Below are 22,795 nucleotides of genomic sequence, written 5' to 3' on the forward strand. Positions count from 1 at the left end.
GCTGCTGTTACAGCAGAGCTCCGTCCCAAATTGAGGATAAAAGCTCCCAAACAGTTTTACAGGGACTCTGCGACAGGAGAAATCTATTGTCCAGAATGATAGTAAACAAAGCAGCATGTCACAGGAGAGTGGAGAGGATTCTCCCTGACTCCATTAGTCAATGCTTGTTTTCACTGGGACCACTCCAGGGTTTGGGTTAATTGGGGCATGAACTGCCTGGCCAATAAACTCCCAAACTACCAAATAATCTAAGTGAGGTCTGAGGCACAGCCCACTAGATAGAGGGAAGTTGTCTGGCTAGAGGACACTAGATTTAACTCTACAGGCTGGGAATGGTAGATTCTGTTCTGACTCCACAATCCTCTGTTTTTAGTGAGTTTGATTGAATGTCCAATTTATAAGCCACTTTCCTTCAGGAATCTTCTAGGAAAGGATCTGGGAAGTTAGAGCTGTTTGCTTATATCTTGCCTACCTGGTTGTCACCGCTCTGCCAATGGGAGTGAACCAACAGTCACACAATATTGCACTGGTACACACACGCATGCACGCGAGCGATCAGAATAACTATTTACAATTAGTTTCCAGCCTGTATCAGACAACTTTGTTCCCCCAGCCCACATATCATGATTCATAAGGCCCACATATCATGATTCATAAGGCCCACATGTTTTATGGGTGCAGTCGGCGTGCCTGGCGGGCATGCTTCTAAGCTGTCTTTTACTCTCACTACCCAGACAGGTTGAGACAGCGGTCTGCTGATGCTGTAACAGCATGCTGTAGCCAGGCCCCAGTGGGGAATAGGAATGCCAGGGGATGAGGAGAGCAAGCTGTGGGGTGAGGTTGGTGGGAAAAGGACTGGGAAGCAGCTACCAATTACTACCACTCCCCTACCGACCATCCTTCCTTCACCCACACCTTCCCTCCCTCCCTGGCTGTCAGAGAGCTAAGCCTGGGGTAACTCACTGTCCGTGGCAGGACTTGTCAGCTCAACACTGTGGTCTGCGTCCCAAATGGCACACTTTTTCCTATATAGTGTTCCCTATGGGCCCTGGTCAAAAGTAGTGGCCTAAATAGGGAATAAGGTTCCATTTGGGACCCCAGCCTAGTGGCAGGTGGAATCTGCACAGATGTTTTCCTATGTTAGCACAGCTGAAAACCTGCTGTCCTGATTTAAGAAGCAATAAAACTGGCCTTCTTTAGAGTATCTGGAGCATCAGCATTTGTGGGTTCGATTACAGGCTCAAAATGTCCAGAAACAAAGCACTTCTGAAACTCGTCAGTCTATTCTTGTTCTGAGAAATGAAGGCTATTCCATGTGAGAAAGTGCCAAGAAACTGAAGATCTCGTACAACGCTGTGTACAAACTGTCTCTAACCAGAATAGGAAGAGGAGTGGGAGGCCTCGGTGCACAACTGAGGACAAGTACATTAGTGTCTTGTTTTAGAAACAGACGCCTCACAGGTCCTCAACTGGCAGCTTCATTAAATAGTACCTGCAAAACACCAGTCTCAACATCAACAGTGAAGAGGCGACTCCAGGATCCTGGCCTTCTAGGCAGAGTTGCAAAGAAAAAGTATTATCTCAGACTGGCCAATAAAAGATGAAGATGGACAAAAGAACAGACACTGGACAGAGGAACTGTGCCTAGAAGGCCAGCACTATGGTGGTCTGTTTAAAACATGTTGGTATTACAGACTCGGACAGGGAAAGATTGAAGACACTTGCCAGTTGGTCAGCGCATGCTCGCAGTCCACGTTCTGGTAATCCGTCTGGCCTTGTGAATGTTGACCTGTTTTAAAGGTCTTACTTGCATCAGCTTCGGAGAGCATGATCAGTCTTCAGGAACAGCTGGTGCTCTCATGCATGTTTCAGTGTTATTTGCCTCAAAGCGAACATAGAAGTAACTCATCTGGTAGGCTTGTGTCACTGGGCAGCTCTCGGCTGTGCTTCCCTTTGTAGTCTGTAATGGTTTGCAGGCCCTGCCACATCCAACGAGCGTCAGAGCCGGTGTAGTACGATTCGATCTTGGTTCTGTATGGATGCTATGCCTGTTTGATGGCTCGCCGGAGGTCATAGCGGGATTTCTTATAAGCTTCCAGGTTAGCGTCCCGCTCCTTGAATGCGGCAGCTCTAGCCTTTAGCTCAGTGTGGATGTTGCCTGTAATCCATAGCTTCTGGTTGGGGTATGTACGTATGGTCACTGTGGGGACGACGTCATTGATGCTCTTATTGATAAAGCCAATGACTGATGTGGTGTACTCCTCAATGCCATCGGAGGAATCCTGGAACGTATTCCAGTCTGTTCCAGCAAAATAGTCCTGTAGCTTAGCATCAGCTTCATCTGAACACTTTTATTGATCTAGTCACTGGTGCTTCCTGCTTTAATTTTTGCTTGTATGCAGGAATCAGAAGGATATAATTATGGTCAGATTTGCCAAATGGAGGGCGAGGGAGAGCTTTGTATGCATTTCTGTGTGTGGAGTAAAGGTGATCCAGGTTTTCTTTTTCCTCTGCTTGCATATTTAACATGCTGATAGAAATGAGGTAAAACTGATTTTAAGTTTCCCTGCATTAAAGTTCCCTGCTGTTAGGCGCGCCGCCTCTGGGTGAGAGTTTTCTTGTTTGCTTATGGCGGAATACAGCTCATTCAATGCTGTCTTAGTGCCAGCCTCTGACTGTGGTGGTATGTAAACAGCTACGAAAAATACAGATGAAAACTCTCTAGGTAGATAGTGTGGTCTACAGCTTAACATGAGCTGTAAGTCGCTTTGGATAAAAGCGTCTGCTAAATGGCATATATTCATATTCATATTCATTCAATAGCTCAAGACTTCATGAGATATCGTGCACCAGCTCTTACTTACAAAAATACATAGTCCGCCGCCCCTTGTCTTACCAGACGCCGCTGTTCTATCCTGCCGGTACAGCATATAACCAGCCAGCTGTATGTTGAGTGTCGTCATTCAGCCACGACTCCATGAAGCATAAGATATTGCACTTTTTAATGTTTCATTGGTAGTTTAATCTTGCGCATAGGTCATCGATTTTATTCTTCGAAGATTGCGCGTTTGCTAGCAGAATGGAAGGAAGTGGGTGTTTATTTGATCGCCTACGATTTCTCAAAAGTCAGCCTGCCCTCTGACCCCTCTTTTCTCTGCCGCCTCTTCACGCAAATCACGGGGATCTGGGCCTGTTCCCAAGAAAGCAGTATATCGTTCACGTCGGGCTCGTCAGACTCGTTAAAGGAAACAAAGGATTCTGCCAGTCCGTGGTGCGTAATCGCAGTCCTGATGTCCAGAAGTTATTTTCGGCCATAAGAGACGGTAGCAGCAACATTATGTACGTAAATAAACAAACAAAAAACACAATCGGTTGGGGACACGTAAAACGTCTGCCTTCTTCTCTGGCGCCATTTTTGTGGTCAGCCCTAGGGTTTTCAAACCAAGTCTCTGCATATAATCCATCTGACAGCAGTAGTAATTCAATGTTTCCCCTACTTAACCATTCATATAGCTGTGGTGGTCTACCTTGCTGACTGAGCAGTGTCTCTGGCCATGTGTCTCTGGCCATGTGCCTCTAGCCATGTAATGGTGTTGTGATAGGGTCGGATAATAACAGTGCCTTGGGCTAGAGGAGCAGGCAGTGAAAGGACAAGGGCAAAGTAAGTGTTGCTACATTGTTTAGGAAGGGAGTTGGCTGGGGTGTGTGAGAACATGTAGCAATCTGCTCTCTCTCTCGCTCTCTCTGTGTCTCGCTCTCTCTGTGTCTCGCTCTCTCTGTGTCTCTCTCTCTGTGTCTCTCTCTCTCTCTCTGTGTCTCTCTCTCTGTGTCTCACTCTCTATCTCTGTCTCTCTGTCATAGGCCTGAGGTCGCAGGCAGGGCTGTAAAAAGTGAGTACATGTTTAATCAGCCAATAATCCTTTATAGGCCTTGGGCTAGCCTATTACAGCTACCGCCACACCCCTAGCATCAAACAACTGTCTGTGAGATGAGTTCTTATCTTCTATTGATAATGGCCTATGTGCCAGACAGATTCTATCCAACATGCAAGCTAAACTGTTGTATCTTCTGCCAATTGCCTTCTACAATGGGTGTGTCCGCGTATCGTCCGATAGCTGCACTGGGCTTGAACCTGAGCGCTGATTTGGATATGCTGGTTCCAATCATTAAAGCCTGATTGGCTATGCTGGTTCCAGTCACAAATGCCTGATTTGGCTATGCCCACCACCCAGCTCTGTCTGCTTCCGGACCGGAGACATGGAGGCCTGGTCCGCACCCACTGACGTGTTTGTGGTCATTGTGAATGTCTGTAGTATGATGTGCAGAAAGCAGACTCCTGTACTAATGGACAATCAGTGTGTGGGGCCTTTAGAGAACATACACATTTACACGCACTGACTTTGTGTCTCTTCTACAATGCATCCCCAGCATTTTTGTGAATCCATTGTAGATACTGAGTGTCTCCTTGTCTCTCTCTCTCTCTCTCATGGCCTGTGAGTTAGTGTATAATATTACTGTTGGTCATTGGGTTCATGCTGTTCAAAGCTTCTTTTCAGCCACGGGGTAGATAAGGGAGAACTCAGGCATTTTACTAGGGGTGTAAGATTCACTGATACACCGGTCCCTAGATGCCGTGCATTCAGAAGGATTCAGCCTCCTCCACTTTTTACACATTTTGTTACAGCCTTAAAACAATACATAATGACAAAGCAAAAACAGGTTTTTAGAAATGTTTGGGAACTTATACAAATAAACTGTACATACATTTACATAAATATTCAGACCCTGCCTCGGTACTTTGTTGAAGCACCTTTGGCAGCGATTACAGCCTCAGTCTTCTTGGGTAGGACGCTACAAGCATGGCACACCTTTATTTGGCGAGTTCCTCCCATTCTCTGCAGGTCCTCTCAAGCTCTGTCAGGGTTGGCACACCACACATAGCTGCACCACAATAGCTGCACAGCTATTTTTTAATTTAACTTTTTATTTTTACCCCGTTTTTCTCCCCAATTTCTTGGTTTCCAATTGGTAGTCTTGTCTCATCGCTGCAACTCTCGAACGGACTCGGGAGAGGCGAAGGTCGAGAGCCATGCGTCCTCCAAAACAACCCAACCAAGCCGCACTGCTTCTTGACACAATGCCCATCCAGCCCGGAAGCCAGCTGCACCAATGCGGGGGATGAAGCACCGGCCCGCCACAAGAGTCACTAGTGTGCGATAAGACAAGGATATCCCTGCTGGCCAAACCCTCCCTAAACCGGACGATGCTGGGCCAATTGTGCGCTGCTTCCCGGAGCCTTCCGGTCGTGGCCGGCTGCGACAGAGCCTGAGCTCGAACCCAGAATCTCTGGTGGCTCAGTCTTAGACCACTGCGCCACCCGGGAGGCCCTGCACAGCTGTTTTCAGTTCTCTCCAGAGATGTTTGATTGGGTTCACGCCCGGGCTCTGGCTGGGCCACTCAAGGGCATTGGGACTTGTCCCGAAGCCACTACTGCGTTGTCTTCACTGTGTTTTAAGGTTTGTAGTCCTGTTGGTAGGTGAACCTTTGACCCAGTCTGAGGTCCTGAGTGCTCTGGTGCAGGTTTTCATCAAGGAATTCTCTGTACTTTGCTCTGTTCATCTTTCCCTCGATCCTGACCAGTCCCTGCCACTGAAAAACATCCCCATAACATGATGCTGCCACCATCATGCTTCACTGTAGGGATTGTGACAGGTTTCCTCCAGATGTGACGCGTGGCACGAGAGAGTTCAATCTTGGTTTCATCAGACCGATTTAATCTTATTTCTCATGGTCTGAGAGTCCTTTAGGTTTCTTTTGGAAAACTCCAAGCGGTCTGTCATGCCTTTTACTGAGGAGTGGCTTCCGTCTGGCCACTCTACCGTGAAGGCCTGATTGGTGGAGTGCTGCAGAGATGGTTGTCCTTCTGGAAGGTTGTCCCATCTCCACAGAGTAACTCTGGAGCTTTATCATAGTGACTTGCGTTCTTGGTTACCTCCCTGACCAAGGTCCTTCTCCCCTGTGTGCTCAGTTTGGCCAGGCGGCCAGCTCCAGGATGAGTCTTGGTGGTTCCAAACTTACTCCATTTAAGAAAGATGGAGGCCACCGTGTTCTTGGGGACCTTCAATGTGGCAGAAATGTTTTTGTACCCTTCCCCAGATCTGTGCCTCGATACAATCCTGTCTCGGAGCTCTACGGACAATTCCTTCGGCCTCTACGGACAATTCCTTGCTCTGACATGCACTGTCAACTGTGGGACCTTTATATAGACCGGTGTGTGCCTTTCCAAATCATGTCCAATCAATCGTATTTACCACAGGTGGACTCCAATCAAGTTGAAGAAACATCTGGAAACAGGATGCATTTGAGCTCAATTTTGAGTCTCATAGCAAAGTGTCTGAATACTTATGTAAATAAGGTATTTTTATTTTATATAAATACATTTTCACTTTGTCATTATGGGTTATTGTGGTTAGATTGATGGGGGGGGAAACAATTGAATACATTTTAGAGTAAGGCTGTAACGTAACAATGTGCACAAAGGGAAGGGGGTCTGAATACCTCAAACCGATCCAAATGTAACATGCATCGGTCAGAAAATCCTAAATTCTAATGTTCAAATTGCCGGTTCCCAAATTAGTTTAGCTCATTTTACATTATTTTTACATTCCGAATGACCTCAATATCAGTAGCCTTGTCAAAGTGCGCTGTGTCCAGCTTCACACACTGGTCATCAGCAGGAAGAGGACTGTTCCTGATCTTGCACACCTGCACGGCAACTTCAGCAATTAACTGCTAAAATGTCTTATGTGATATTAGGCTGTATTAGTTTATTGACAACCTATGTTACGTGCTAGGTTATTTTCTATGTGCTGTTGGAAACATTGTTTGTTTTTTACTGGAAGAAAAGTAAGCTACTGGAGACACAACTTTCATCTGGCTATACCTGCTAAGTGGGGTTTAACAATATATTTTATTGTTCAGTTTCACCATCAGCAATAGTTTTGATTTAAACAGTGTATCTGGCCTTTTGTAGATAAACTGGATAAAGTTGATAATTTCATAACGAGGACAACAATCACTTTTGCGAGGCACCCTGCATGGCCGTAGCGAGAGGTCGCTCCATAACTTCCAAACAGTCAAAACAATTAGATTTTGAGATGGTACAGAATTGTGCCATATATTCATTGGCTATGTCATAGCTAATTTGTAAACTATAGATATTGACTCATTAATGGCTCAAACACTTAATCTGCTAATATGACAAGTTAATTAGTGGGTGGTGGTTTGCCCTGACTCATTTGGCAGTGGAGTGGTGGATCAGGTGCCTACATTGTACATACATCACACACACAAGTACATACATCACACACACAAGTACATACATCACACACACAAGTACATACATCACACACACACACAAGTACATACATCACACACACACACACACATAGATACATACATCACACACACACACACATAGATACACACACACGCACATAGATACACACACACGTACATACATCACACACACACACGTACATACATCACACACACACGTACATACATCACACACACACAAGTACATACATCACACACACACAAGTACATACATCACACACACATAGATACACATCACACACACACGTACATACACACACACGTACATACATCACACACACACATACATCACACATACATACATCACACACACACACACGCGCACATATATCACAAGCACATACATCACCACACACACACACACACACACACACACACACACACACACACACACACACACACACACGAGTTAGCTCAGACAGATCCAGCTCAGAGAAGCCCAGCTCATTAGCTCCATCAGCAGTAGAATGGAAATTGAATGTGTTTATTTCCATAAATAATAGTGCATCGAAAGTTAATCGTATCGATCCATTCTGTAATAAACCGAATCGCACGGAATCGTTTCAAACTAAAACATATCCTTCATGTATTGTATCGGAGCCCATGTATCTAAATACAGCTGAAGTCGGGAGGTTACGTACACCTTAGCCAAATACATTTAAACTCAGCTTTTCACAATTCCTGACCTTTAATCCTAGTAACAATTCCCTGTCTTGGGTCAGTTAGGATCACCACTTTATTTTAAGAATGTGAAATGTCAGAATAATAGTAGAATGGTGATTTGATTTATTTCAGCTTTTATTTCTTTTATCACATTCCCAGAGTTTACATACATTCAATTAGTATTTGGTAGCATTGCCTTTAAATTGCTAGCACACGCCTTTTCAGTTCTGCCCACAAATGTTCTATAAGATTGAGTTCAGGGCTTTGTGATGGCCACTCCAATACCTTGACTTTGTTGTCCTTAAGCCATTTTGCCACAACTTTGGAAGTATGTTTGGGGTCATTGTCCATTTGGAAGTCCCATTTGCGACCAAGCTTTAACTTCCTGACTGATGTCTTGAGATGTTGCTTCAATATATCCACATAATTTTCCTTCCTCATGAAGCTATCTATTTTGTGAAGTGCACCAGTCCCTCCTGCAGCAAAGCACCCCCACAACATGATGCTGCCACCCCTGTGCTTCACGGTTGGGATGGTGTTCTTTGGCTTGCAAGCCTCACCCGTTTTCCTCCAAACATAACGATGGTCATTATGGCCAAACAGTTCTATTTTGTTTCATCAGACCAGAGGACATTTCTACAAAAAGTACGATCTTTGTCCCCATGTGCAGTTGCAAACTGTAGTCTGGCTTTTTTTATGGCAGTTTTGGAGCAATGGCTTCTTCCTTGCTGAGCGGCCTTTCAGGTTATGTCGATTTAGGACTCGTTTTATTGTGGATATATATCTTTTTGTACCTGTTTCCTCCAGCATCTTCACAAGGTCCTTTGCTGCTGTTCTGGGATTTATTTGCACTTTTCACAGCAAAGTATGTTCATCTCTAGGAGACAGAACACGTCTCTTTCCTGAGTGGTATGAAAGGCTGCGTGGTCCCATGATGTTTATGCTTGCGTACTATTGTTTGTACAGATGAACGTGGTACCTTCAGGCGTTTGGAAATTGCTCCCAAGAATGAACCAGACTTGTGGAGGTCTACAATTATTTTTCTGAGGTCTTGGCTGATTTATTTTGATTTTCCCATGTCAAGCAAAGAGGCACTGAGTTTGAAGGTAGGCCTTGAAATGCATCCACAGATACACTTCCAATTGACAGAAGCTTCTAAAGACATGACATAATTTTCTGGAAACTTCTGACCCACTGGAATTGTGATACAGTGAATTATAACTGAAATAATCTGTCTGTAAACAATTGTTGTAAAAAGTGTATTTAAACTTCCGACTTCAACTGTACATATTGCATCGTCTTGAAAGGGAAAGATACCAATCCTTTATTTTGCTGCTCTGTTCTACTCTGCCTCTGTCATTCTGTGAGTTTGTCTTTTACTCTCTTCCCCCATCCCTCCATCATAATTACACCAACAATCAACAAAAAGCAGATGATTTGCAGCAAACTCAAACTAACATTGAAAAACAAACAACCTAGCATGTGAACAAATCATGTAAATAGCCAAGAAACACGATGACAGTCACACTTTAGTAGCCAAATGCTCTGTGTGACCACCTGCAAATGTGGCTGGTGAAATAGACATTCTTACCCGTCAATGACAACACAATGTACTCGCATATGGCATGAGTTAATATCCCACCCTGGTTGAGTAACATTGAAACATTGTCGTAAACAAGGGTTTATCATCTCCAGGCCTCGGCACCCACAGGACTGAACATTTTAGAAAGCGAGAGAAAGAGTGTCAAATACTGAGAGAAATGGAGAGGGAGAGAGCAGGAAGTTTGAGTGGAAGCAAGCCTACATTCTTATATTGATTCATGTTAGCTCTATTACCCATGCTGCATCCTGTTTCAGTTCGGAGATGTGATAATTTTTTTTGTTCCTCATTTATCAGGAATGGTGGATTTGCAGACCTCTGCCAGTATGAATACTGTGTATTTTATGATCTGTAGGCCTGTCGTTGAAACAGCCCTGTAATCTTTATTTTCTTCCCTTGTTATCAAGTGCCGATCACATGATTGATAATAGTAATCTCTTTCACCAGTCTGATAGACCATATTGTGCTCATAAACTGTGTAGCCTACTTCAAATAAAATGGTTATTGACAGACAGGCTAACAACCCTGTGGTCTTTAGTTTTTAATGATGGATATTAATCTGTCATTCACCAATGTGTATCCATGACGCAGTGACATACCTTTTTTATTATTTTTACCAATTTTAGAAAATCCTGTTTCAGTGTGATTGTCTGTCTGGGTGTACACTACAGTACATCAAAATGTCCTGGTGTGTATTCCCTAGGAACCAGACAGATGCAAACAGAACTAAACAGGGAGGGACCTACCTGAATATGTCCAATAGAAACTCTTGGTTTTGTTTCAGTTTTCCTGTTTGCAACCATTTGCTATGGTGTGAACTGATGATTACACCACCGGTGTTTGTTTACATTGGTGTCTGAGATATGATCCTTCTCTCTCTCTCTACCCATGTAACCATCCTTTGACCTCAAACGCCTGTGTGAACTTCCTCAGGAGTCAGACCAAGGTAAGCCCTGTCCAGTACATTACTACTGATTTGTGTTAATGCTTGGTTGTCAATGCTGTTAATGGTCTCTGTGTTGACACACTAGCTACTTTGTGGAGCTGTGATTATATAGCAGTCATTGTACTTGTACAGTTGTGGCCAAAAGTTTTGAGAATGACACAAAAATTAATTTTCACAAAGTTTGCTGCTTCAGTGTCTTTAGATATTTTTGTCAGATGTTACTATGGAATACTGAAGTATAATTACAAGCATTTCAAAAGTGTCAAAGGCTTTTATTGACAATTACATGAAATTGATGCAAAGAGTCAATATTTGCCGTGTTGACCCTTCTTTTTCAAGACCTCTGCAATCCGCCCTGGCATGCTGTCAATTAACTTCTGGGCCACATCCTGACTGATTCTTGCATAATCAATGCTTGGAGTTTGTCAAAATTTGTGAGTTTTTGTTTGTCCAACCGCTTCTTGAGGATTGACCACAAGTTCTCAATGGGATTAAGGTCTGGGTAGTTTCCTGGCCATGGACCCAAAATATTGACGTTTTGTTCCAAGAGCCACTTAGTTATCACTTTCGCCTTATGGCCATGTGCTCCATCATGCTGGAAAAGGCATTGTTCGTCACCAAATTGTTCCTGGATGGTTGGGAGAAGTTGCTCTGGGAGGATGTGTTGGTACCATTCTTTATCCATGGCTGTGTTCTTAGGCAAAATTGTGGGTGAGCCCACTCCCTTGGCTGAGAAGCAACCCCACACATGAATGGTCTCAGGATGCTCTATTGTTGGCATGCCACAGGACTGATGGTAGCGCTCACCTAGTCTTCTCCGGACAAGCTTTTTTCCAGATGCCCCAAACTATCAGAAAGGGGATTCATCAGAGAAAATTACTTTACACCAGTTCTCAGCAGTCCAATCCCTGTACTTTTAGCAGAATATCAGTCTGTCCCTGATGTTTTTCCTCTTACTGGCAGCAATATCCTTGCCAGTGAAGCCCTTTTTGTGCAATGCAATGATGACGGCACGTGTTTCCTTGCAGGTAACCATGGTTGACAGAGGAAGAACAATGATTCCAAGCACCACCCTCCTTTTGAAGCTTCCAGTCTGTTATTCAAACTTAATCAGCATGACAGAGTAATCTCCAGCCTTGTCCTCGTCAACACTCACACCTGTGTTAACAAGATAATCAATAACATGATGTCATCTGGTCCTTTTATGTCAGGGCTGAAATGCAGTGGAAATGTTTTTTGGGGATTCAGTTCATTTGCATGGCACAGAGGGACTTTGCAATTAATTGCAATTCATCTGATCACTCTTCATAACATTCTGGAGTATATGCAAATTACCATCATACAAACTGAGGCAGCAGACTTTGTGAAAATTTAAATTTGTGTCATTCTCATAATGTTTGGCCATGACTGTATATTGACATGTTCAAAAACTGTTAGGCTCATTTGTATGTCATGTTTATCACTGCCTGTGCTCAACACGAACCACCCAACTGGGAAAAACTGTTAGAAATAGCATCATAATAATGTCATAACAATGTCATTTCAAAGTGTTTTGCCCTCTGGAAAACAGCGGTTATAAATGTGTTGTAAACTATTTTGTTTCATTGTGTTCTTGTCCCCTCAGACCTTCGCCTATGACTACTGTTTCTGGTCCATGGACGAGTCGGAAAAGGACAAGTTTGCGGGTCAGTTTTTGTTTCACTTGCTTTAGCCCCTCTTCCTCACTTCCTTCCCTCTGCTCTTCCTCCTCCTGTACATTTAGTAGGCCACATTCAGTTGCCAAATGTTATCGAACGTTGCAGGTAGAAATGCCACAAATAGAGTCAACACTATTCCTTGTTCTACATGACGGCCTACAGATGCCTATTTTTTTCTATGCAACATATTTCTATCTCAATGTTCCAAAACGGTGCGTCCTGTTGAACGCACCCCAGGTATAGGTCTGTCCAGGTAGTTTTCGGGTATTTTCAGAAGTTTTTTTTTTCTCTACAGTGACTAAAGATCCCACCTGAATTTTCTTTGTTGTTTACTTAAAAAAATATATAAAAATATATGCCATTTAGCAGACGCTTTTATCCAAAGCGACTTACAGTCATGTGTGCATACATTCTACGTATGGGTGGTCCCGGGAATCGAACCCACTACCCTGGCGTTACAAGCGCCATGCTCTACCAACTGAGCTACAGAACCAGCAAGTTTACTTGCTTGGATTGGATTGGATCTCTAGGTGTTTGGCTTAATTTAAATGTCAAATATTCCTGTCAGACCTGCTAGTCATCCACCTCTTTGTGCTGTAGGCCAAAACCCAACTCGGGCCTATTGTACCTAATGCTGTTTCTCACACTGTTCATGTATACAGTCTGAAGGTCCTACATGAATTAACACTTACACATGCATAACATGTCCATTATCTTGTAATTGTGTTAGTGTGCTCCAGATTTCTATATCACCCCGAAGGGGGATCAGTCAAGTCATATTGTAGGGTTTTATATTGTATAATTAACATGATTGTATTGTGTAACGTTGCCTGGTGGTTGTCTCCAGGTCAGGACGTGGTGTTCCAGTGCCTTGGGGAAAGCCTTTTACACAACGCCTTCCAGGGCTACAACGCCTGCATTTTCGCCTACGGACAGACAGGTATGTTATGATACTACTAACTGGCCTCATATTGTTGGCATGGAACAGATCTTTACAGTTTCAAGTTTAAAACCGGTTGAAGTTCATTGGTTGTCTCCTAACGGCTGCGTGTCCCTCCAGGTTCGGGAAAGTCGTACACCATGATGGGTTCTGTGGACTCTCCAGGTCTGATCCCGCGGCTCTGCAGCTCTCTGTTTGACCGGACCCTTCTGGAGCAGAGGGAGGGGGAAGGCTTCACCATAGAGGTCTCCTACATGGAGATATACAATGAGAAGGTCCGCGACCTCCTCGACCCCAAAGGGTACGTATGACCCTGAATATTGACCTATAACCACTTCTTGGACTCTTGTTTTGTTTGAGTTATTTGTTGGAATATACTATAATTTGTCAGTGGCCCCAGTTTAAACATGCTTCCTCTCTTCCTCGAAGTCTAGTCACTTTTCAAACACAACTAGTCTAAAACAATGTTTACTGAGGTGGGCTAATTGAGTGGCTGCTGACTACGACCCTGGCGTAGTGGGATACATCTCAAATAAAATACTATTTGAGATTATTCTTTTTGATTTTTTTGATAGAACATGGAAGCATGATGACTGTTTGTTTTTGTAGTTAACCACATTGATATGTGTCGTCACCCCCCCCCAGGAGCAGGCAGGCTCTTAGAGTGAGGGAGCACAAGGTGTTGGGGCCGTACGTGGATGGCTTGTCACGCCTGGCCGTGGCCAACTACAAGGTACACTACACCACTATCATCACTAGTAGAATGACTACTGATATGACCATGCTACTGATGATTTGACCTTGATTCATAAACAACAGAATTGATATGATGGTAAATAAACGGTATGAAGTCTTCATGTTCTGGATTGGCGCATAGAGGAGAGCGTAGAGAGGGGTGTGGTAGCTGAGAGCTCTGTTAGATGAGCCATGTCAAAAAGAAAACCATTTAAAACTGCGTTAACCACACACACACACACTTATTTAATCAACACACTGACTTGAAGGCTGACTGCACACACACACACACACACACTCTCACTTCACACTCCCTGGATTCAAGGCTTACCATGGCTAATGACTTTGACAGCTGTTCACATATCGGTGGTAAGTTACTATGCTTTCTCTGGAGAAAAGTATTTATTTAGCTCTCTCTCTCTATCTTCCTTCCTCTCTCTCTTCTTCCCTCCAACCTTATCTCCATCTTATCTTATCTCCTTATCTCGCCTTCTGTTCCTCTTATTCTTACCTCCCCCCGGCCTTCCATCCTTGTCCCCTCTCTCTCTCCATCCATCCCTCCCTCTCTCCTATCTATTCTCTAGGACATTGAGTCTCTGATGTCGGAGGGCAATAAGTCTCGTACGGTGGCTGCCACCAACATGAACGAGGAGAGTAGCAGATCTCACGCTGTCTTCAACATCATCCTCACACACACACTCAAAGACCTGCAGTCTGGGGTAAGACACACACACACACTCACGGACACACACACACTCCAACTGATTGTTACGCAACGGTCAATCCAACCTCTCCCCCGTAACATCTTAGTCGACTGCTGTAATGTTTTGTGACTACTGCATCTTCATCATATCACTCTGTTTCCCTCTAGTTCTAAAGCACTGTTGAACCGGGTCACTGAGGGTAGTAGAGTCCCAGAGAGATTGTCTGCCCTGTCACTGAGGGTAGTAGAGTCCCAGAGAGATTGTCTGCCCTGTCACTGAGGGTAGTAGAGTCCCAGAGAGACTGTCTGCCCTGTCACTGAGGGTAGTAGAGTCCCAGAGAGACTGTCTGCCCTGTCACTGAGGGTAGTAGAGTCCCAGAGAGACTGTCTGCCCTGTCACTGAGGGTAGTAGAGTCCCAGAGAGACTGTCTGCCCTGTCACTGAGGGTAGCAGAGTCCCAGAGAGACTGTCTGCCCTGTCACTGAGGGTAGCAGAGTCCCAGAGAGACTGTCTGCCCTGTCACTGAGGGTAGTAGTGTCCCAGAGAGACTGTCTGCCCTGTCACTGAGCCCGAGTTTCTACTATTCAGGAACTAGCTAGTGATGTCAGCTTCCAGGAAACCTGTAAATAAGTAATGAAGTGCTCTCTCTGTCTGTCTTGATGTCAGCTGATCTGCTGTGTTAGCCTGCTCCTGTTTTTATCCACACCTGGTTGGTTATCCAACCCTGGGGCTGTATGTTTGTGTGTGTGTTGCGAGCTTGTGTCTGTGCGTGTGTCACCTGATCACCCAACCCTGGTCTCCCTGCATAATATCGGTAGCACACAGGGTGAATAATGCAGGAGTGGAACAGTTGATTCTAGTTCAGAAAAAAAATGGAAGGAACAGCTGATTCTAGTTTAGGTCAAATAAAGCTTAATTAAGGCTGGAACAGACAAGTGAACCTCAATTATCCCCATAAGGACAGTCATATGTTATTATCCACATCAGTATTTCAAAAAAGGTAATTCAAATTAAACACATTTCAGAATGTTTGTGAACACTCTTCCTAACGAATGTATCGCAGGCAGTTAATCTACAGCTGTAGGCCCGCTGTAGGCCCGCTGTAGGCCCGCAGTAGGCCCGCTGTAGGCCCGCTGTAGGCCCGCTGTAGGCCCGCAGTAGGCCCGCTGTAGGCCCGCAGATCAATTACCCCAAAAAACCCAGCCGTGTCTCAACTTACCTTTGAGAGTTCGAATAGTAGGATGTACAAGGTGCAATTTTGAAATTTGGTTTTGCATCGACAGTTTTTCTCTCATGTCGGTCAATTAGCATTTTTTATATGTCTGTCTGTCTGAACATGTAAACTCGGCATGAAAAGAAATGTTCCCTTTTCAAATCAAATGTATTTATATAGCCCTTCGTACATCAGCTGATATCTCAAAGTGCTGTACAGAAACCCAGCCTAAAACCCCAAACAGCAAGCAATGCTGGTGTAGAAGCACGGTGGCTAGGAAAAACTCCCTAGAAAGGCCAAAACCTAGGAAGAAACCTAGAGAGGAACCAGGATATGTGGGGTGGCCAGTCCTCTTCTGGCTGTGCCGGGTGGAGATTATAACAGAACATGGCCAAGATGTTCAAATGTTCATAAATGACCAGCATGGTTGAATAATAATAAGGCAGAACAGTTGAAACTGGAGCAGCAGCACGGTCAGGTGGACTGGGGACAGCAAGGAGTCATCATGTCAGGTCGTCCTGAGGCATGGTCCTAGGGCTCAGGTCCTCCGAGAGAGAGAAAGAAAGAGAGAATTAGAGAGAGCACACTTAAATTCACACAGGATACCGAATAGGACAGGAGAAGTACTCCAGATATAACAAACTGACCCTAGCCCCCGACACAAACTACTGCAGCATAAATTCTGGAGGCTGAGACAGGAGAGGTCAGGAGACACTGTGGCCCCATCCGAGAACACCCCCGGACAGGGCCAAACAGGAAGGATATAACACCACCCACTTTGCCAAAGCACAGCCCCAAAACCACTAGAGTGATATCTTCAACCACCAACTCACCATCCTGAGACAAGGCCGAGTATAGCCCACAAAGATCTCAAAGGGGGTGCCAACCCAGGCAGGAAGATCACATCAGTGACTCAACCCACTCAAGTGACGCACCCCTCCCAGGGACGGTATGAAAGAGCCCCAGTAAGCCAGTGACTCAGCCCCTGTAATAAGGTTAGAGGCAGAGAATCCCAGTGGAAAGAGGGGAACCGACCAGGCAGAGACAGCAAGGGCGGTTCGTTGCTCCAGAGCCCTTCCGTTCACCTTCCCACTCCTGGGCCAGACTACACTCAATCATATGACCCACTGAAGAGATGAGTCTTCAGTAAAGACTTAAAGGTTGAGACCGAGTTTGCGTCTCTTACATGGGTAGGCAGACCATTCCATAAAAATGGAGCTCTATGGGAGAAAGCCCTGCCTCCAGCTGTTTGCTTAGAAATTCTAGGGACAATTAGGCCTGCGTCTTGTGACCGTAGCGTACGTACGTGTAGGTATGTACGGCAGGACCAAATCAGAGAGATGGGTAGGAGCAAGCCCATGTAATGCTTTGACACTAACAGCTTAGACGGCAGGCAATTAAGGTCACAGTTATGAAAAGTTAGGACACTAAAGAGGCCTTTCTACTGACTCTAAAAAACACCAAAAGAAAGATGCCCAGGGTCCCTGCTCATCTGCGTGAACGTGCATGAAGACTGCAGATATGGCCAGGGCAATAAATTGCAATGTCTGTACTGTGAGTCGCCTAAGACAGTGCTAAAGGACGGACAGCTGATCGTCCTCGCAGTGGCAGACCACGTGTAACACCTGCACAGGATCGGTACATCCGAACATCACACCTGCGGGACAAGTACAGGATGGCAACAACAACTGCCCGAGTTACACCAGGAACAAACAATCCCTCCATCAGTGCTCAGATTGACCGCAATAGGTCGAGAGAGGCTGGACTGCGGGCTTGTAGGCCTGTTGTAAGGCAGGTCCTCACCAGATATCACCGGCAACAACGTCGCCTATGGGCACAAACCCCCAGGGGTGATGGTTGGATTCGCGTTTGTCGTCAAAGGAATGAGCGTTACACCGAGGCCTGTACTCTGGAGCGGGATCGATTTGGTGGTGGAGGGTCCGTCATGGTCTGGGGCGGTGTGTTGTCATTGCAGGTAATCTCAACGCCGTGCGTTACAGGGAAGACATCCTCCTCCCTCATGTGTTACCCTTCCTGCAGGCTCATCCTGACATGACCCTCCGGCATCACAATGCCACCAGCCATACTGCTCGTTCTGTGTGTGATTTCCTGCAAGACAGGAATGTCAGTGTTCTGCCATGGCCAGCGAAGAGCCCGTTTCTCAATCCCATTGAGCACGTCTGGGACCTGTTGGATCGGAGGGTGAGGGTTAGGGCCATTCCTCACAGAAATGTCCAGAACTTGCAGGTGCTTTGGTGGAAGAGTGGGGTAACATCTCACAGAATGAACTGGCAAATATGGTGCCGTCCATGAGGAGGAGATGCACTGCAGTACTTCATGCAGCTGGTGGCCACCCCAGATACTGACTGTTACTTTTGTTTTTGACCCCCCCTTTGTTCAATGACACATTATTCAATTTCTGTTAGTCACATGTCTGTGGAATTTGTTCAGTTTATCTCAGTTGTTGAATCTTGTTATGTTCATGCAAATATTTACATATGTTAAGTTTGCTGAAAATAAATGCAGTTGACAGTGTGAGGATATTTTTTTTTTTTGCTGAGTTTAGTAATCATGGTTGAATTACTGACCGGATGGCCCCCATTTTATTTTGTTATTCAAAAGTATTAAAAACTGCAAACATTGCTCTCTGACCCCATATGTGTGGAATTGCAACAAACTTGCTTTAAAACTGATACATTTTCTCTACACCCCATGGCAAAATGTTTACAATTTCAGGAAATTAACTCTAAAAATGATCTTGATGTGGGTGGTGCTTAAGGCCCCCAAAACCCTAGGGCTCTGACAACATGTGTGGTATGGATGTCGGTAGCTTTCAGTTTTGTTGTGGCACCCACCCCCCCATCAAAGTGGCCCATCCCTGATCTAAAGTGTTGCACATTGTTGACTGAGCCTCCCTTTCAGAGGCTGTAACAGTTTGATACCTTGTTGTGTTGCACCTGTGGTGGAATGGAAACGGAGTTAAATATAGTCTGAGTCTGATAATTTAAACTGATGCACAAATAAAGGCCGTCCGCCTCAGTGTACACACACACACACACACACACACACACACACACACACACACACACACACACACACACACACACACACACACACACACACAGTGAGATAAAGAGCAAGAGCGTCTTTGGGCCTCCTATTTCTGCTGAGGTTCACTTGGCTTTATCCTCCCTTTACTAATCTCCATGGAAACTCAGTCCTATGCAAATTCACAGGGGCCTGTTGACAGAGAGTAATCTGAATGTCTCTGAGATGTTGCTTTGGAAGTGCCATGGTGAGAGAGAAGGAAGTTTAGCATCTTTAGAAAAGGGGGATGAAGTTGCAACGACACATTAACTAAACCGTAGGCAAATACTAGGGAAAATCCTGCAAGATTGTTACTCAACTAGATGACCTAAGACTTTAAAATATACTGAATTCTACATTTAAGTCAAATAAGTCAAATCATTTTTGACTCAGGTCCACCCTGTTTCATGCTTTTTCTCCTCTTTCTCTCTCTTCTCCCTCTCTCTCCTCTCTTCTCTTCTCTCTCTCTCCTTTCTTTTTTTTCTCCTCTTCTCCCTCCTCTCTCTCTCGCTCTTCTCTCTCCTATCTCGCTCTCCTCTCTTCTCCCTCTCTCTCCTATCTCGCTCTCCTCTCTTCTCCCTCTCTCTCCTCCCTCTCTCTCCTATCTCGCTCTCCTCTCTTCTCCCTCTCTCTCCTATCTCGCTCTCCTCTCTTCTCCCTCTCTCTCCTATCTCGCTCTCTTCTCCCTCTCTCTCCTCTCTTCTCTTGTCTCTCTCCCTCCTCTCTCGCTCTCTCTGGGGACAAGGGCAGGCTTTGTTTTCACAACTCACTGTAATCTCTGCCCGCTCTATTCCCACTCAGCACGACGCCGGACGTAACACACACACACACACACACACACACACACACACACACACACACACACACACACACACACACACACACACACACACACACACACACACACACCTCCAAACATAATGCACACACCCCCCTCTGCCCCTGCTGCCCTTTGTCTCTCTACCCCCATCTCTTTCTATAATTTCTTGCTCAAATCATTCACTCACCCCATCTCTCTCTCTCTTTCTATATATTTAGCGTAAATTCTCATCCGTACATTCTTTCCTTCTACTACTGCATTCATGCATTTTCTCTGTTCCTCTCTTACACGATCTCTCCTTTCTCTCTCTCATCCCTGCCTCCCCTACTCTCTCTCTCTCTCGCTCCTCCCTACCTCCCCTACTTCCCCAACTCTCGTCCCTACCTCTACTCTTTCCTCTCATCCCTACCTCCCCTACTCTTTCCTCTCATCCCTACCTCCCCTCTCTCTCTCTCTCTCTCTCTCGCTCCTCCCTACCTCCCCTACTTCCCCAACTCTCGTCCCTACCTCTACTCTTTCCTCTCGTCCCTACCTCCCCTACTCTTTCCTCTCATCCCTACCTCCCCCCTACTCTTTCCTCTCATCCCTACCTCCTCTCATCCCTCCCCTACTTTCCTCTCATCCCTACTCTCTCCTCTCTCGTCCCTACCTCCCCTACTCTCTCTCCTCTCGTCCCTACCTCCCCTACTCTCTCTCCTCTCGTCCCTACCTCCCCTACTCTCTCTCCTCTCGTCCCTACCTCCCCTACTCTCCTCCTCTCGTCCCTACCTCCCCTACTCTCTTTCCTCTCGTCCCTACCTCCCCTACTCTCTCTCCTCTCGTCCCTACCTCCCCTACTCTCTCTCCTCTCGTCCCTACCTCCCCTACTCTCTCTCCTCTCGTCCCTACCTCCCCTACTCTCTCTCCTCTCGTCCCTACCTCCCCTACTCTTTCCTCTCATCCCTACCTCCCCTACTCTTTCCTCTCGTCCCTACCTCCCCTACTCTCTCTCCTCTCGTCCCTACCTCCCCTACTCTCTCTCCTCTCGTCCCTACCTCCCCTAGTCTCTCTCCTCTCGTCCCTACCTCCCCTACTCTCTCTCTCTCTCGTCCCTACCTCCCCTACTCTCTCTCTTTCCTCTCGTCCCTACCTCCCCTACTCTCTCTCTTTCCTCTCGTCCCTACCTCCCCTACTCTCTCATCCCAACCTCCCCTACTCTCTCTCTCGTCCCTACCTCCCCGACTCTCTCTCTCGTCCCTACCTCCCCGACTCTCTCTCTCGTCCCTACCTCCCCTACTCTCTTATCTCCATTATCTCTCCGTCTCCCAGTCAAGCTCCAGTCCTTAATGCACACACCTTATTTAAGATAAGGACCCCATTACGTGTGTGTACACACACACACACACACACACACACACACACACACACACACACACACACACACACACACACACACACAAATATACAGAGAGTTAAACTCCACCCCTGCAGCTAACATTGTAAATCACAGAGAACAATGGGAGATTGTTACTCCAGCCTCTCTCTCCAGCTCGCTTTCTCTCACACGCTGTCGCACGCTCTCTCTTGTTCTCTTTCTCACTCTCTCTCTCCTCACTCTCGTACGCGCTCTTTCTTGCTCTTTTTATCTCTTAATCGCATGCTCTCTTGCTCTTTCTCTCTCCTCTTTTTCTCTCTCCTCGGTCTCTTTCTCTCTCCGCGTTCTCGCTCTCTATCTCTGTCTGTCTCTGCCTCGCTGTGTGTGGCTTTTGGCCTCTGTTCTCCATAGGAATACCTGGTTAATTCATCCTTTCATATATATATATATATATATATATATATATCTCATCCTTCCTGGACCTTTATGTTAGAGCAGGGAGACATGATGGTTGTATCCTGCATGAAACTGACTGGGATGAGATGGGAAATCTTTGACTGAAACAGTTGCATTTGTTTGCATTCCAGAGGTTTATGCAGTGTGCAGGATTGGAGTCATTTTAACAGTTTAAAATGAAGGATGTTATCAAAAATAAAATCTACCAAGATGACTTTCTATCCACTTTCCCCTTCCTCGTATCTCTCTCTCGCCTCTCTCTCTCTGTAGACGAGCGGTGAGAAGGTGAGTAAGCTGAGTCTGGTAGACCTGGCTGGCAGTGAGAGAGCAGCTAAGACTGGAGCTACTGGAGAGAGGATGAAGGAGGGCAGCAACATCAACAAGTATGTTACCAAGCACTTTGATAACGCACCCATTCATATATCCTCAATGAGTCCACAACACACACACACACAGCACCAAGTGTTCTAGTTCCCCTTTTAAACAAAGATGAACACGTTTCACTTAGCAAATATGCTACCTGTTATGATAGTGGGTTGTTGTGTGTCTCTGCAGGTCTCTGACTACTCTAGGCCTGGTCATATCTGCTCTGGCAGAACAGGGATGTGGGAAAAACAAGACCAAATTTGTCCCTTACAGAGACTCTGTGCTAACATGGCTGCTAAAGGTAAGAGACACATATTTTGTATTTTTCCCTGCTCTGGTCCTCCCTCTCTCTCTCGCTCTGCTCAACATGAGAGGGATGGAGGCTGATCTTCCTGTTTCCTTCAGAGATTTGAACGCTTCTGACCCTACAATCTTTTGAAGATTTGGTTCTGACGACCTTATATCTTCCTCTTTCATTCCCCCTCTCTCACTAACACTCCTCTCTCTCTCTCTCTCTCTCTCTCTCTCTCCTCTCTCTCTCTCTCTCTCTCTCTTGCCTCTCTCTCGTCTTGCCTCTCTCTCTCTCTCTCTCTCTCTCTCGTCTTGCCTCTCTCTCTCTCTCTCTCGTCTTGCCTCTCGTCTTGCCTCTCTCTCTCTCTCTCTCGTCTTGCCTCTCTCTCTCTCTCTCTCTCTCTCTCTCTCTCTCTCTCCCGTCTTGCCTCTCTCTCTCTCTCTCTCTCTCCCTCTCTTGCTCTCTCTCTCTCTCTCGTCTCTCTCTCTCTCTCTCTCCCTCGTCTCTCTCTCTCTCTCTCTCTCT

General features: G+C 45.7%; 1 protein-coding gene and 1 long non-coding RNA gene across 7 annotated transcripts in view; one reads left to right on the forward strand and one right to left on the reverse strand.

The window, feature by feature from the left end:
* Positions 1-22,795, forward strand: part of LOC118362137 (kinesin-like protein KIF13B) — a 75,636-nt gene that overhangs the window by 19,587 nt on the left and 33,254 nt on the right. For all 3 annotated transcript variants that reach the window (XM_052485904.1, XM_052485902.1, XM_052485903.1), the window contains exons 4-11: positions 10,595-10,607; positions 12,232-12,292; positions 13,152-13,244; positions 13,365-13,545; positions 13,890-13,977; positions 14,564-14,698; positions 21,883-21,995; positions 22,168-22,279. In XM_052485904.1, coding sequence (XP_052341864.1) covers positions 10,595-10,607; positions 12,232-12,292; positions 13,152-13,244; positions 13,365-13,545; positions 13,890-13,977; positions 14,564-14,698; positions 21,883-21,995; positions 22,168-22,279 — 796 coding nt within the window. The remainder of the gene's footprint in view (positions 1-10,594; positions 10,608-12,231; positions 12,293-13,151; positions 13,245-13,364; positions 13,546-13,889; positions 13,978-14,563; positions 14,699-21,882; positions 21,996-22,167; positions 22,280-22,795) is intronic.
* On the reverse strand, positions 19,748-21,581 carry LOC127913593 (uncharacterized). Of its 4 annotated transcripts, XR_008086095.1 has the most exons (5): positions 20,777-21,581; positions 20,601-20,720; positions 20,452-20,541; positions 20,335-20,362; positions 19,748-20,239 (listed from the first exon to the last, which is right to left on the reverse strand). It is a non-coding gene; the product is annotated as an uncharacterized LOC127913593 (long non-coding RNA). The 4 variants fall into 4 exon arrangements; XR_008086094.1 differs by lacking the exon at positions 20,335-20,362 and having other exon boundaries at positions 20,452-20,511; XR_008086092.1 differs by lacking the exon at positions 20,335-20,362 and having other exon boundaries at positions 20,482-20,541.

The sequence above is a fragment of the Oncorhynchus keta genome, chromosome 29, assembly GCF_023373465.1.
Source record: "Oncorhynchus keta strain PuntledgeMale-10-30-2019 chromosome 29, Oket_V2, whole genome shotgun sequence".
Taxonomy (NCBI): domain Eukaryota; kingdom Metazoa; phylum Chordata; class Actinopteri; order Salmoniformes; family Salmonidae; genus Oncorhynchus; species Oncorhynchus keta.